This window comes from Apium graveolens, chromosome 10 (assembly GCF_009905375.1).
Source record: "Apium graveolens cultivar Ventura chromosome 10, ASM990537v1, whole genome shotgun sequence".
Taxonomy (NCBI): Eukaryota; Viridiplantae; Streptophyta; class Magnoliopsida; order Apiales; family Apiaceae; genus Apium; species Apium graveolens.
In genome coordinates this window covers 64,266,947-64,281,097 of record NC_133656.1, presented here as the reverse complement: position 1 = coordinate 64,281,097, position 14,151 = coordinate 64,266,947, and the positions used below count along the sequence as shown (strand labels likewise).

The window sequence follows — 14,151 nt, the reverse complement described above, 5'->3', positions numbered from 1 at the left end:
GTGCATCATAGTACCTGTTTCTGCATTATGCATCAGTTAGGTTAATCAACAAAATTTGGATGCCAACCTTACCAAACACTCCAGCATATCTCTGACTGGTATGTTTGGTTTGTAGCAAGTAGCCTACCACCACCATCACCATATGACATTATCAGATTCTTCCAATGGAAATGTTTGAAAATCTCTTTTTCTTTCTCCCTCAAAAACACCTACATTAAAATAGCATTGTGGATGACCAAGCTCTAAAAATGTAGCAAACCTTGTCCCTTTCATAACTAAATCTTTGTTAACCAAAACTTCGAGGTTTCTAAAGCTTGTAATCAACATCTTCCTATATAAACAACTGCAAACTCTTTACAAAAATATCTTATACTTTTTCTGTTACTTCACTCCAAGCACAAACTGTATACTTCACTCCTCATTATAAGTTTCTCAACATTTTCTTGTTCATTATCTTGCACTTTGTCATCTTTTTCTTTCATCTTAACTCAGGTTTGGAAATTCAGGAGTCTGAGTCATGGGAAACTCCGGTGCTGATTTGGTTGAACTAGTGGTAAAACAAGGTGAGCCAATGCTAGTTCCTCCTGCAGAGGAGATTGAAAAGGGTCTTTACTTCCTGTCGAATCTTGATCAGAACATTGCTGTAATTGTTCGTACCATTTACTGTTTCAAGTCAGAGGAGAAAGGGAATGAGAATGCTGTAGAGGTGATTAAAGATGCTTTAGCAAAGGTTCTTGTTCACTATTACCCCCTTGCTGGGCGGTTAACAATTAGCCCGGAGGGAAAACTTATAATAGATTGTAGCAGTGAAGGTGCTGTTTTTGTTGAGGCAGAGGCTAACGGTGCATTGGAAGAGATTGGTGATATTACAAAGCCTGATCCTGTCACTCTAGGTAAACTAGTTTATAATGTCCCTGGCGCTAAAAATGTGTTAGAGATTCCTCCTTTGGTTGCTCAGGTAACTTATTTCCTTACTTCGCTACTAACTAATGTTCATAATAACCAAGTCACTAAGCACTTCTGTTTTTGCTAAATCTTTACTGATGTCAAGTGGTTCAAAAATTAATTTTCCAGGTGACTAAATTCCAATGCGGAGGATTTGTTCTTGGGTTATGCATGAACCATTGTATGTTTGACGGGCTTGGTGCAATGGAATTTGTGAACTCGTGGGGTGAGATTGCCAGAAACTTACCCATGAAAGTCGTACCATTTCTTGACAGAAGCATACTGAAAGCCAGAAACATGCCAAAAATTGAATTTTCCCACAATGAATTTGCACAAATCAATGACATTTCAGACACTGCTGAGCTCTATAAAGAAGAAATGCATTACAGATCTTTCTGTTTTAGTCCTGAGAAGCTTGATTACTTGAAAAAGAAAGCTCTGGAAGATGGTACTCTTGAAAAGTGCACAACCTTTGAAGCCCTTTCAGCATTTGTCTGGAGGGCTAGAAGTCAGGCCTTAAAATTAAATCCTGATCAACAAACAAAGCTTCTATTTGCGGTTGATGGACGCTCTAGATTCAATCCACCACTTCCAGAAGGGTACTTTGGCAATGGCATTGTGTTAACAAACTCCCTGTGTAGCTCAGGGGAGCTCGTGGAGAATCCATTGTCGTTTACAGTTAAGCTAGTCCATGAAGCAGTAAATCTGGTTACAGACACTTACATGAAATCAGCAATAGACTATTTTGAAGTGACAAGAGCAAGGCCTTCTCTAGATGCAACTCTTTTGATCACTACGTGGTCTAGGCTAGCTTTTCACACAACCGATTTTGGATGGGGCGAGCCTGTTCTATCAGGGCCTGTCGCATTGCCAGAGAAAGAAGTGATCTTGTTTCTGTCACACGGAAATATGCGTAAAAGCATCAATGTGCTTCTTGGTTTGCCAGCTTCTGCTATGAAAAGTTTCGAAGAATCAATGGACATCTAGTAACTTGATACATTTAGTACTTGAAAATGTTGGGAGATGCTGCATTTCTTCACTGTTATTATGCATTTTATGTTCTAATATTTTTATTGTAATTTTTCTCTCGGACGAATCAAGACACTCTGTTCTAGCTAATTCGAATACATTGGCCTTCAGATTTTACAATCTCTGCGTTTGAAGATTCAATGTAAAATAAGAGTTTCAAAATGGTAATACATGAAATTTTCTTGATTATCTCTTAAAAGAACATTTACTAGTTTGGACCATTTTAGGCACATAAAGATTTAGATTAATTGTCTTAATCTTTTTTTCACAAGCACATTGTCTAGCGATAACAATTAAAAATAGATCGTTACGTCAAACAAAATCTTCTTATAGCATACGACAATTGGATTTTAGTAGGTAAATTGTATTCATTATGATGCACCTAGATTATTCATTAAAATATAAACATTAAACCTAATTAAATCAAACCAAACCTAACCAACGCAAGTGAAGCATTTAGAGCATGTTTGACACATTTTGAAATGTAAACATTAAACATAAGTTCAAATCACAGCAGCCATGTTTTTTTTCTTGATACGCCAGCTAAATAGCAGTAAGCACTATCAGTTCTTTTACACAACAATGCTCGAGCAGATAATCAAACACATAATCAAACACAGACCAACATTATGACAGAAAAATTAGCTAATTCTCCGAATCATAAAAAACTTGAGAGCAAAGTAGCCATAATCACAGGGGGCGCAAGCGGAATCGGAGAAGCCACTGCTCGTCTCTTTGCTGAACATGGTGCACGCGCAATCGTGATAGCCGACATTCAAGATATATTAGGCCAAAACGTTGCGAAATCAATCGGTAACGGACAGTGCACCTACATGCATTGTGATGTAACTTGTGAGGACCAAGTGGAGGCACTGGTAGAGTCTACGGTTAAAAATTTCGGTCAGCTTAATATCATGTTTAGTAACGCAGGCATAATAAACGAAACATTTAGTCAAACCGTTCTTGATTTTGATCTAAATTCCAGCGACCGTATTTTTGCAATTAACACGCGTGGCATGGTAGCGTGCGTTAAGCACGCAGCGCGGGCTATGGTAGGAGGAGGCGTGATAGGAGGGAGCATAATATGCACAGGGAGTGTGCTAGCTTCATTTGCTCTGCCACAGTCTATCGACTATGTGATGTCGAAAAAGGCGGTGTTGGGTTTAGTTGAGTGCGCCAGTAAAGGCCTGGGAAAGTATGGGATACGCGTAAATTGCGTATCCCCAGGGGGTGTGCCAACACCCCTGACGTGCAGAGCGTCGAAATTTGATAGTGTGGAAGAGGGTGAGAGTTTTTTCATGGAGATCAATCGTTTAAAGGGTTGTGGAGCGTTGAGAGTAGAGAACATAGCAAATGCTGTTTTGTTTTTTGCTTGTAACGATTCTGAGCTTGTCACTGGACAAAACTTGGTTGTGGATGCTGGGTTGGATCCCCATGGTTTAACAAAAGCCGATTAGACTTATTCGACCCCATGATAACTGTCAATAATAACAAATTATGAAAAATATTATGTTTCATTTTCTCTTCCAACATATCTTTATTGATATTTTTATCTGCAAAATTATTCATACATCCCGTAATGATAACAAATAAACTACAAGATAACAAATTAATCCTATATAAAAATGAAGATTTACTACTGTTTACGTAACGATATTGTCAACAAACCAATCATTCTGAAATTTGAAGGTGTTAGAGTAAGACTTAATTCCGGATATTATATTAGTAATTTAACAGTAATCTAACACTGCACTCACTCAAAAATCCGTTTATGAATAGAATATTGAATCATGATCGCCCAAATTTTGAAGTATAATTTTATATTTTGTGTTCATAATAAAGGTGTTAGAGTAAGACTCAATTCAGGATCTTATATTAGTAATTTAACAGTAATTTAACGCTCCACTCACTCGAAAGTTTATTTATGAATTGAATAGTGAATCATGATCGCCCAACTTTTAGAGCATAACTTTATATTTTGTGTTCATAATAAATTATGAAAATGTTGAAAATGACAGAAATCACACATAACTTCTGTGTCGGCCTGAACTCTGATAACTCTAACAAACGTATCTATAATGTTTGGGCAGTCACTTTTTTGGTATATAAAAAATGAAAATGTGTGCTAAGCAAGACTTTGTCATTGGAGGTTAGGTTTCGGGGTCCAACTCTTATTTCGTCACTAGAGAGATATGGTTAGAAAATTACCAACTTTTCCCAACAACTGTCAACTGGCCGGTACCTACATATATCCCCAGTTTTAGCAATTTATTTTAATATAAAACCTCGGTTTTCTTTTTCTATTGCACTATCATATCGAAACGAAATTACCTATTTATGTATAAAATTTGTGCAAATATGTTTTTGTGACAATTTCAAAGTAGCTGAAAGAAAACAAAAAAACAAATTGAGACCCTATAAGCTACCCATGGGTCAAGTCCATGCAATTTTGAGCATCTCCAAGAATGGTAAACTGATTTAGTTAAAATATTATAAATAAAATTGTTAGTTAAAATTAGTTGAGTATGTAAGATTGTTAATTTGAATTGTATTAGTTATAATCAATTGATCATGAAAATCTATTTTTTTTTGCTGTGACACGTGCCTTATAATCTTCCAAAAATACCTTTCATTAATAATATTTTGTTAAAATTCACCTAACAATGATATCTTTGAAAGATAGATGCTATTGGACGGCTATATGAAGAAGGTACCACCTAGGATTAGGGTGTATAAGTGACCCTAAGCCACATAACTTCAAAAAAATCAAATGTATATATATATATATATTTTAGTATGTGATTACTTCGAAACACTTTTAAAATACTTTGTCATAAATTTTTCAGTGTAATACATTTTTAATAAACTTTACTCCATCCTCCCAATTTATATGTTTTGTTTGGTTTTTAATGGTCAAATTGATGTAATTTTGACCGTAAATATAAATTTATTTTTTCATTATTTAAAAACTGAAAAATATATATTAAAGTAGATTATACATAATTTTTAATGATATAATTTTTATAAATATTTTCGATAACATACTGATTTTTTTAATCAAAATTCGGTAATTTGACCGTAAAATATTAAAAAAGACAGATAAATTGGGACGAAAAGAGTAGTTTATTATATGTATTTTTTCGATATTTATATATGTCTACTAAAATTTTATTTATCGCAAGGGCTCCAAAATAATTGAGACGGGCTTGTGCACCCTTCTTCTAATTATGCATCATCACTGATCACCCTGCATATAATAACATAGCGTAATTGTCAATATTATCCATCTCAGTTTTGATACATGAGAGAGCTCCGTAAATTAAATTATTATAACGTACGTGACGTTTGAAAGACAAAGCCGAACTGTATTATTGAGAAATATAACATTGGATTATGTAGGTGAAATACAAATTACATATATTACAAAATACAACCAACAACATATATACATCATCATATCTGTCTTGTTCTTCTTGGACAAGTATCCCAAACATCTAACTAATTCATTCTAATGAGCCGAGATGGAGTGAGCAGGCCATACGAGCCAAAACCCTTACCCATTTCGCCACTTCTATACGATCGCCGGGTCGGACTAAACGGATTATATGACCCGTATGCAAGTCCACATGATTTGGACCTTGTGTACTCTTTACTAGCACTTACATTACTATCCATCTCTGCTAAAACTTTGTAAAAAACATTGACATCACACGGAAGCAAAATAGGACCGTCGCTAATAAAGCCATATTCCTTCTCGGCATCTTCAAGCAACATTATAAACAACGGATGATTCACGTACTTGGTCTTGATTACGAATCTTTGTTTCTCGGGTCCAACGTACACCGAGAAACAACCATGCGGAGCAACTTTGCATTTAGGTTTGTTTTCTTTTGTTGAAAGAGGATGATCAGGAAGACTTGAAAGTGTTGCTAATGATTTGCCTCGGCTTCCGGGGATGGATCGACAGCGTTGCCATGTTTTGGTGATCAGATTTTTCTTACTATAGTTCCCTTTTTCGCAATCCATGAATGTAAATATACGGATGAGGTTGGAGAAGAAGATGAAAGAAATGAATACAAATTAAGAACACAGTTAAGCTAGCTAGGGTTTGGTTGCTTTAGGGCAGTAGTTTTAAGTAATTTCAGCCTCTGTCGTAGGCCAAACTGAGCATTGACATTACTATTGGAATTAGTGTTGCAGATGTGTTGGATTTGCCCATATATGTAGTTGTAAAATCCTAAAGAAGTAGTGAAAAACAAAACCTAACTAAAAGAAACCCTAGCTAGACACAATATATTTTAAACAGAACATAAAAGCTAGGAATGTGTGTGTTTAAGATCAATGGAGATTATAACAAACCGGAAGATATGTAAGAGATATAGAGGAGAGCTGCACGATCTAGCAAAATGAATGGCTTATATATATAGATAGCCTCATACCCTTGCAGATACTCCCTTATTACCCGGTCCGATCCGAATAATGTAATACAATATCAACGTCAACGACGCCAAGGTTTTATTTATTAATTCGTCTCTGTCTTTGATGCATGTATGATAAAAACTTTAAAAAATAAGCCGGCATGGGCATAATGACAAATAGTTAGTAGACCACATCTAGCTAGTGTGCATTCAGTTTCAACTTCTGAACCAGGGGAATTTAGCTGAAAACCATTAGTTGATGAAATCATTGTTCTTTTAATATATGCACGCTTTGGTTTGATCCTACTTAAATGGTGTTTCTTGACTTTTCTAGGTTAATTTGATTAATTTTGTAAAATTCAAATAATATATTTAATATAGTAAAATGGTATACAAAAGAAATTATTATTTTTTTATTAGGCTTTGAATTCAATAAAATAATAATCTTGCTAAAATAATATTTGTCTCCAATCTTAACATTATGTATATATTATATCACGGGTTTTTCCTACCGAACAATTCCTATCGACACATTTCCTACCAACCATTTCCTACCGATATTTGAGTTAAAGGTTTTTTCTAACCATCTTCAAGCTATTTCCTACCATCTTCAAACTATTTCCTTCCGTCTTCAATAAGGTATTTCCTACCGAGGATGGTAGGAAATGACTGGTAGAAAATGGTGTTTACATGACCTTCTAGTATATTTCTGACCAAGTGGCCTAATTTCCTACCACTGCACTTTATTTCCTACCACCAGTGGTAGGAAATAGAAAATTTATATTTCCCCGTGACATCTTACTTGGCATGTGGGTCCTCAACATGTGGCTGTCCACATCAACATATGGGGCACATGTTGACTGTGATCATACTCATTTCCCACCCAGGAATTTCCTACCGTTCTTTAACGGCAGAAAATGAGTCATTTCCTACCGATTTTGGTGCATTTCCTACTGATTCGTCGGTAGGAAATGCACGTTTTTCTTGCAGTGTATTTTTACTCCCGATAATGTAATAAACTCGTTAAAATAATATTTTTCATGATTCCAAACCTATTACTTTAAAGTTATTTAACTTTATTTGTAGATTATAAAAAATCAGTAAATTTTAATAAATGCTCAAAGGTTAATATCAATTTTAATGAAAACAATATAACAGTTTTCGTGGAAAGAATTGAATATAGAGAAAAATGGTTATCAGGTTAAATTAATTATACATTACCTAGGTTATATATTGGGTTTCAATATAAAAACATTTAATTAATAATAGCTAGAGTCTTGTTATATTGAATGTTTTAATTAAGTTTTGCGCGATCACTAATTTGACTCTTGAACATGTGTGATTCATTATAATTTTTTCCAATATTAATACTGAACAACATTTTTTAACAATGACAGCGTATGCCCTCCTATGATACAACCTCCTTCGTTGATCACAAAATAATCTTGATTTGAAAAAACTTTGGACGAGCAAGCTCAACAAAATATACATTACATGCATACTTGATTAGACGTACAATATTGACAGTAACTTTCGTACATGTATTGAATTTAAACACGTATATTATCATGGCAAACATCATGATGTTTTGTTTGGATTTCAATGAATGACTTGTTCAAAAAAATAAATTAGGAATTTACGTAGATGTTTTATTGTCTGTGCATGCACAATTCCACATATCAGCCAGGTAAACAAAGGTGGCAAGTTGATATTGCTCGGAGCATCTTTTAACGAGCATGCTAAATTAAAATTGTCAATATTGTCCAACTTATTAATAATACTAATATATTATAATTATTTTATTTAATTATATTTTCAGCACTTTCTTAAAATATTTACTATAATAATTAGCACTTAAATTTATCGAAATATTCATATATAAGTAAAATTAAAAATAAATATGAAGGTAAGTGACTTTAGTAAGTAATTAATACATTGTTTTCATTTCGGAAGAGTGTAAAAAGTTGGCTATTTTATTTGGCATCACTTAGAGCATCTCCAATGGTATTAACTATAATTGATTGGCTAAATTGGACCTGTAGGAAAATATGTAAAATTTGTTGCACCTGTAAGACAATTTATTTCGATGATATTAACTATATTGGTTAGCTATATTTTAAAAATAGTATTTTATTAAAATTTTATGTTGTTATAAATATAATATATTACTTCAATATGATAATAAATGATTATATTTTTTTACAGATTTCTTAGAGGTCTGTAGTGGTTCAACAAATATAGTCAATCTCAAGATGTTGACTATATTTTAAATAAGGAGAATGTATTATTAGAGATGAAATTTTTTACATAATCTTTATACTTTTTATTTATAATATGCGTTAAATTTTTTAACTAAGAATTTCATATAGCCGGAGATGCTCTTAAACTTCAATGAATAGCCAACAAAAACTGTGTCACATGTCACATGACAATCTGATACTATTTTTTGATACCCTCACTGAAAATGTTCTTGTAATAACCATCTAAGATCTGCGATTCCTCTAAAAATAAGAAAATATTCTACTAATTTAATGACGTGTCAGCCATCCATTCGGTAGTTTTCACAAATCAACTGTACATAGCTAATTGACTTGCTAAATATAAATTACGCACGATCATGAATAGCTAGAAATTATAATTTAAAAAGAGGTTGACTAAACTATGCAACGGCATGCCTCACCTAGGTCCGCCGAAGTATTATATATAGACGTCTGGTTGCGTTCGCCAATCGCCAGCCACCTATTTTAATAGGATAATTTAATTTTTATCAAACACACACATCGACGCCTAAGGGCTAATGGAGTATAGTAATCAAACAATTTTTTTTAATCACAATTAATCAAACAATAGAAAAATTTAAAATTTAAAATGGTTTAAATTTAAAATTTTTTGTATTTATTATATACACACAATAAAAAAATCGTTAATTAAATGACGTTTGTTTCTCTTAATCAATCATGCAAGTAAAAAATGTTAACCGGATTACTTCAGCTTTTTTGGTTATGTCATAACATGCCTTGTTGTCATGAATTAACCTTAAACAAATTAGTGGACAATATTGTTTGATCGAGCATGGATTACGCCATGTACTTGTAGTATTAAAAAATATAATATCCTAGTAATTTATGATAATATTATCATGTACCTACTTCAACAACAATGTCTTATAATTGTAATTTATAATTAAAAAAATATTATATTTGAATTATATTTGAAAGGAATGGAAAAAATAAGAGAGAAAATACATGTAAAAAGAGAGGGAAGCAAATTTTTTATTGAAAAAATTAAAATAAGTCATGCCAAGTTGAGCCTAGACATGAGGCATGTGAAATGTGATGAATGCTCTAGTATATTAAGACCACCAGACATTGTTAAAACATCTAATTATTCAAAATATCTCAAATTATAGTTCAGGACAAAAAATTAAAATATTATTGGACTTACTTTTATGTACTTCCTTGGGGGAGTTAATAAGAGTTTGATAGCAAATGTTGACGGAGGAATCTGGTAACAACAAAGATTGAGGTTTCTCGCCGGAACTAAGATCTGTGACGGTGGTTCTTTACCGGAAACTTAAGCGGTGTGTGGTGGTTTGTGGTTGTTTTAGGCTGAGATTGATCAGACTAAGTGGTGGCTCTCTTATCGGCTCTCAACTTCTTACCCTTTCAATGTGCCTACGTACCCTTTATATAGGGATCAAGCCTGACGTAGTTCTCGTAGAACAAGAAGTCTAATGTGTTGAGACTTCTTACTCCTAAGCCCAATAGAAGCCCATCCGATATCCATCTTCTGCTAGCTTTAGGAATGTCCAACTATGAGGCCCAACCACAAAGGCCCAAGGCTCGTCCGCAATCGTAGGACTTCACGGATAGTGCATCTCCCTGCGCAAGGATAACACTCCGCTACAGCTATCTCCCTTGATTTACGAACGCAGGTATAGCCACGGTTCACCCCAAGTGCCAGACGCGTCCCTGTCCCCCGAATGAGGATAACCCACCAGATAACAGGACAGGTGATCCCAAGCTCTTGGGTGCAAAGTGCAGGATGACTCCAAAGTTTTCCAACGAGGACACCCGTTGAATACAAGAACAGAGCTCCCAAAGCACACACCAAAGTTAAACCCCGCATCCCCAACGAGGACACCCGTTGAATACAGGAGGAGGCCTTCAATCATCAGGCACACCCCTGGAGGCCTTCTAGCTTTTCACGGACATCCCCCTCCTTGACCGTCTCAAGGAGGGAATTCTTCAGAGAGTACCTGCAACAAATATATTAGCAAAAATAATCCTCCATTGCTCCTCTCCATGCAAGCTTTGTCCTGAATTCAACATCAAAAGTATATAGATCAAACACAGGACGCGTCCTAACCAAGTGGGCGCGTCCTAACCTCCATAAATCCAACTCTGCTTTAATCATTTCTTATAACATGTAAAGTCACAGGACACGTCCTAAAATATAGGGCGCGTCCTTAACCTTATTAGACTTGCACCGTACCCTCTAAACCATCGTGCACAACATTTCACTTTCAATGACGCATCTTTGCTAAAGCAGGCGCGTCCTAAAGCACCCATCACCATAAGATTTCATCTGCCAAGCACTTTCATAAATATTGACGCGTCCATAAAGCCTAGGCGCGTCCATCCTTGACCATGCACTCTTCTCGCCTCATAACATATCCCTTCCCAAGTAGGCGCGTCCTGTAAGCTTGGACGCGTCCTTACTTTCACAACGCAAAACTGAATTTGACTGTAATTAGCCCGCATTTGACCCGAGTCAATCCAATGCCAAATTTTGGGTATAACAACTACCCCCCAAATTCCATTTGCAGTTAAAAACAAAATTGGAATTTCTTTCCAAGCGAAATTTGGCTCAAAATATGTGGACGCGTCATGACAGGAAGACGCGTCTTACTTTCAACTTCCGCATGTGGTGTACAGCTGTCGTCCTTAGAGTCGTCCTTCTTCTATAAATACCCTAATTGCACCATACCACCACCACCATTCTTTTTCTCTCTCGCACAACCGCCATTGCCGCCTTTTCAAGCAGGAGTTTCGAGGTCTAAGTTCCGGCGATCTATCCAACCATTTCCCTACTTCTTTAGCTCAATCCACTCCTCAACTCAAAAGGTACATAAATCTCCACTTATTTCTTTATTTGGCCTAATACATTGATTTTAATGAGCAAGAAACCGTTCGTATGCTTTTTATTCATATCAATTGTCCTTCATGTTCATTTGTATGTATATATGTATGTATAGGTAAATATAACACGTTTAGTTTCCCTGATCTTCCAATCACATATTTCTAGGATTCCATCATATTTCCCCCAAATTGTTAACAGTCGATTAACATTCCACGATTATAACCATGTTGGACGCGTCCTCCCTATAGGGCACGTCCTGTATCTCCTAACTTAAGACATGTTTAAGCTGTCCCAAACAAAGATATATAGGGCCAAAGGTTTATTAGGACACGTCATTGTAGCACACCAACTGCGGTAGATTTAGAGGACACGCCCTTCCAGTATCCTTTCTTTTTCCTTTTTTTTTTAAAATGGACGCGTCCTCAAATTTTTTATTCATTCTTTTGCAGCTGGAGGACGCGTCCTCCTTCTCACCATTTCATCCATTCAAAGCCCTCAACAAACGCCTCAGAATCTACTCCCCACATCTGATAGCTTTTAAACCCGACTTTCCCAACATCCACAGGACAAATTCCTTCCTTAGAGCAGAAAGACGCGTCTTCCGTTCCCTCAAATCAAAAAACTCAATAATGTCTGATTCCAGCTCTGATTCCATGGACCATGTTCCCATAATTTCAAGAATGGAAAAGAAGGGAGTTAAAAGGCAAAGAACTCCAGTTCTCCATTCAAGGGCCGCCATCGAAGATTGGACGGACGATGAAATTATCCCTACTACAAGCCAAAAACCTCAAGGAATGGCTATTTCTGATATGGACGCGTCAAACACACAGGACGCGTCATCTTCTGGGGACGCGTCCTCACACAGTGTAAGTGAATTCGAAAGAAGGATTCCTGACCCTGAAACGTACCCCATATCTCCTCAAAAATTTGATCCTCCCCTAGAGCATTGGGAACCTTCAGATGTTGAAATAGATTGTGACTGGGCGAGGCTCGGTACCCTTACTGAAGCAGAGAAGAATGTCAGAAGGAAAAGAGAGGGTAAGCTGGCATGCGTAGCTCTTGACTCAACTGCAACCGACTGGGAAATTCAATGGCACATGAAGTACTATGACATGGAGGGCATCTGGGCGCGCCCTCTTCGAACTATGAGGCCACACATTTTTAACATCGGGAATCAAAGGATCCCCCGAATGGTGCTTACTCCAAAGCTGATTTCCCTAGGCGTGGGCGCGCCCTTGCATCCATACATTAAGAGAATTTTGAAATGGTACGACGTGGCTCCAGTCCAACTATCACCAAATTCATACAAACTAGCCTGGGCTCTGTACATTATGTACCATAACTTGAGGCTGGGCGCGCCCTCAATGAAAGAGTTCAACTTCTTTTACAGCATCAGGAAATCAATTCCCGGATACCATTTTCTGGTAGTCAACAAATGGTTGAACTACAAAGGATTTAATGAAGGCAAAATCAGCCACGAGAGAGACTGGAAGGAACCATTTTTCTATATTTATGACGTCAAAAGGACGCGCGTTCGCTTCAATTTGGAACCAAGTGAGTTCAATGCTCTGGACGCGTCCTCCCTTTCAGGACGCGCCTTCTCTTTTATAATCCTTTTCTTTATTTTCCTTGTTGTAACCTATCATCCCCTCTTTTAGACAAAAGGACCCAGAAAGAGCTTACAGGAAAGAAGAAGAAGAGAGCAGAGAAGGTTTTGCAGTATGCTGAAATGCATTTCAACCTCAAAGATATGATTACCGAGGAGAATTTGAAGAAAATAGGAGCTTTGTCCCCACGAGTGGGTTCTCTCTGCAAATTTCGAGATTTCCACAATGGGAAACCCGTCCTCACCACTTCTGAAAAATCCAAAGGGCTCCAAGCCACAGAAATTATTCAGCCAGACGTCAACAAGAAAGTGGATTTAGAGCAAGGTAAGAAATCATTACATATAAGACGCGTCACGGCTGTAGGACGCGTCATATTTAGCCTGACCTATAAGCGTTACTTTATATATGCATTATCACCTTGGACGCGTCCTAACCCCCCTGGCGTGCCTCTTAGGTAATACGTATCACATCTTTAAGACACGTCATTCTCACACCCATTTATACATCTTTGCATTCATCTATATCTGTCCTGCATATAGATTTTTATATCACGTTATGGGCGCGTCCTACTTTCAGGACGCGTCTTTTGTACATAACTAATTCCTTTTTATGTTTATACCGCAGATATGGCTTCACTCCCCAAAGGATTCGCAATTGGGGCTTCTAAAAAACTAAGGGCAAGGAAACAGGCTCCTACAAAAGTTGATCCAAAGGCAAAAACCCCACCTCCTGTTGCAACTCCTTCTCCTCCACCAAAGATAATAGACACTACCATGTCTGACATTCCTGAGAAGGTAGAGGACGTGCCCTCAAAGCGTCAAAAAACTGTTCCTGATGATCAGTCCTTTGTTCTCAGATATCTGGGCGCGTCCTCAGTGGGTGATTTTTCTGAGGACGAAGTGAGAGGTTGGACCTTCAGGACTGAGCAACAAACAGAGGAGGCCATGGTCAAGGCTGCAGCCGAGCTTCACCTGCATGCCAGGCAGAGCGCTAACATGGCTGCCAGGCTT

At 36.7% G+C, this 14,151-nt stretch overlaps 3 protein-coding genes across 4 annotated transcripts; 2 read left to right on the top strand and 1 right to left on the bottom strand.

Annotated features, from left to right (window-relative positions):
• Positions 1 to 243: 243 nt before the first annotated feature.
• LOC141689162 (omega-hydroxypalmitate O-feruloyl transferase-like) lies at positions 244 to 2,164 on the top strand. Of its 2 annotated transcripts, XM_074493350.1 has the most exons (3): positions 244 to 404; positions 493 to 958; positions 1,075 to 2,164. In XM_074493350.1, exons 2-3 carry the CDS (start codon positions 518 to 520, stop codon positions 1,930 to 1,932), a joined length of 1,299 nt encoding a protein of 432 aa, XP_074349451.1. In that variant the 5' UTR covers positions 244 to 404; positions 493 to 517; the 3' UTR covers positions 1,933 to 2,164. The 2 variants fall into 2 exon arrangements, with proteins under 2 accessions (XP_074349451.1, XP_074349450.1); XM_074493349.1 differs by having other exon boundaries at positions 244 to 958.
• Positions 2,165 to 2,484: 320 nt separating this feature from the next.
• On the top strand, positions 2,485 to 3,491 carry LOC141692668 ((-)-isopiperitenol/(-)-carveol dehydrogenase, mitochondrial-like). Its single transcript, XM_074497581.1, has one exon. It carries the CDS (start codon positions 2,604 to 2,606, stop codon positions 3,429 to 3,431), a length of 828 nt encoding a protein of 275 aa, XP_074353682.1. The 5' UTR covers positions 2,485 to 2,603; the 3' UTR covers positions 3,432 to 3,491.
• Positions 3,492 to 5,472: 1,981 nt separating this feature from the next.
• On the bottom strand, positions 5,473 to 6,000 carry LOC141690621 (uncharacterized). Its single transcript, XM_074495404.1, has one exon. It carries the CDS (start codon positions 5,998 to 6,000, stop codon positions 5,473 to 5,475), a length of 528 nt encoding a protein of 175 aa, XP_074351505.1.
• Between the last annotated feature and the right edge of the window lie 8,151 nt (positions 6,001 to 14,151).

Bases quoted from the DNA above. Each gene is read 5' to 3' on its own strand.
- LOC141689162 (XM_074493350.1), top strand. From the start codon at position 518: ATGGGAAACTCCGGTGCTGATTTGGTTGAACTAGTGGTAAAACAAGGT. The intron at 959-1,074 runs GTAACTTATTTC...TTAATTTTCCAG, and splicing joins TTCCTCCTTTGGTTGCTCAG to GTGACTAAATTCCAATGCGG.
- LOC141692668 (XM_074497581.1), top strand. From the start codon at position 2,604: ATGACAGAAAAATTAGCTAATTCTCCGAATCATAAAAAACTTGAGAGC.
- LOC141690621 (XM_074495404.1), bottom strand. From the start codon at position 6,000: ATGGATTGCGAAAAAGGGAACTATAGTAAGAAAAATCTGATCACCAAA.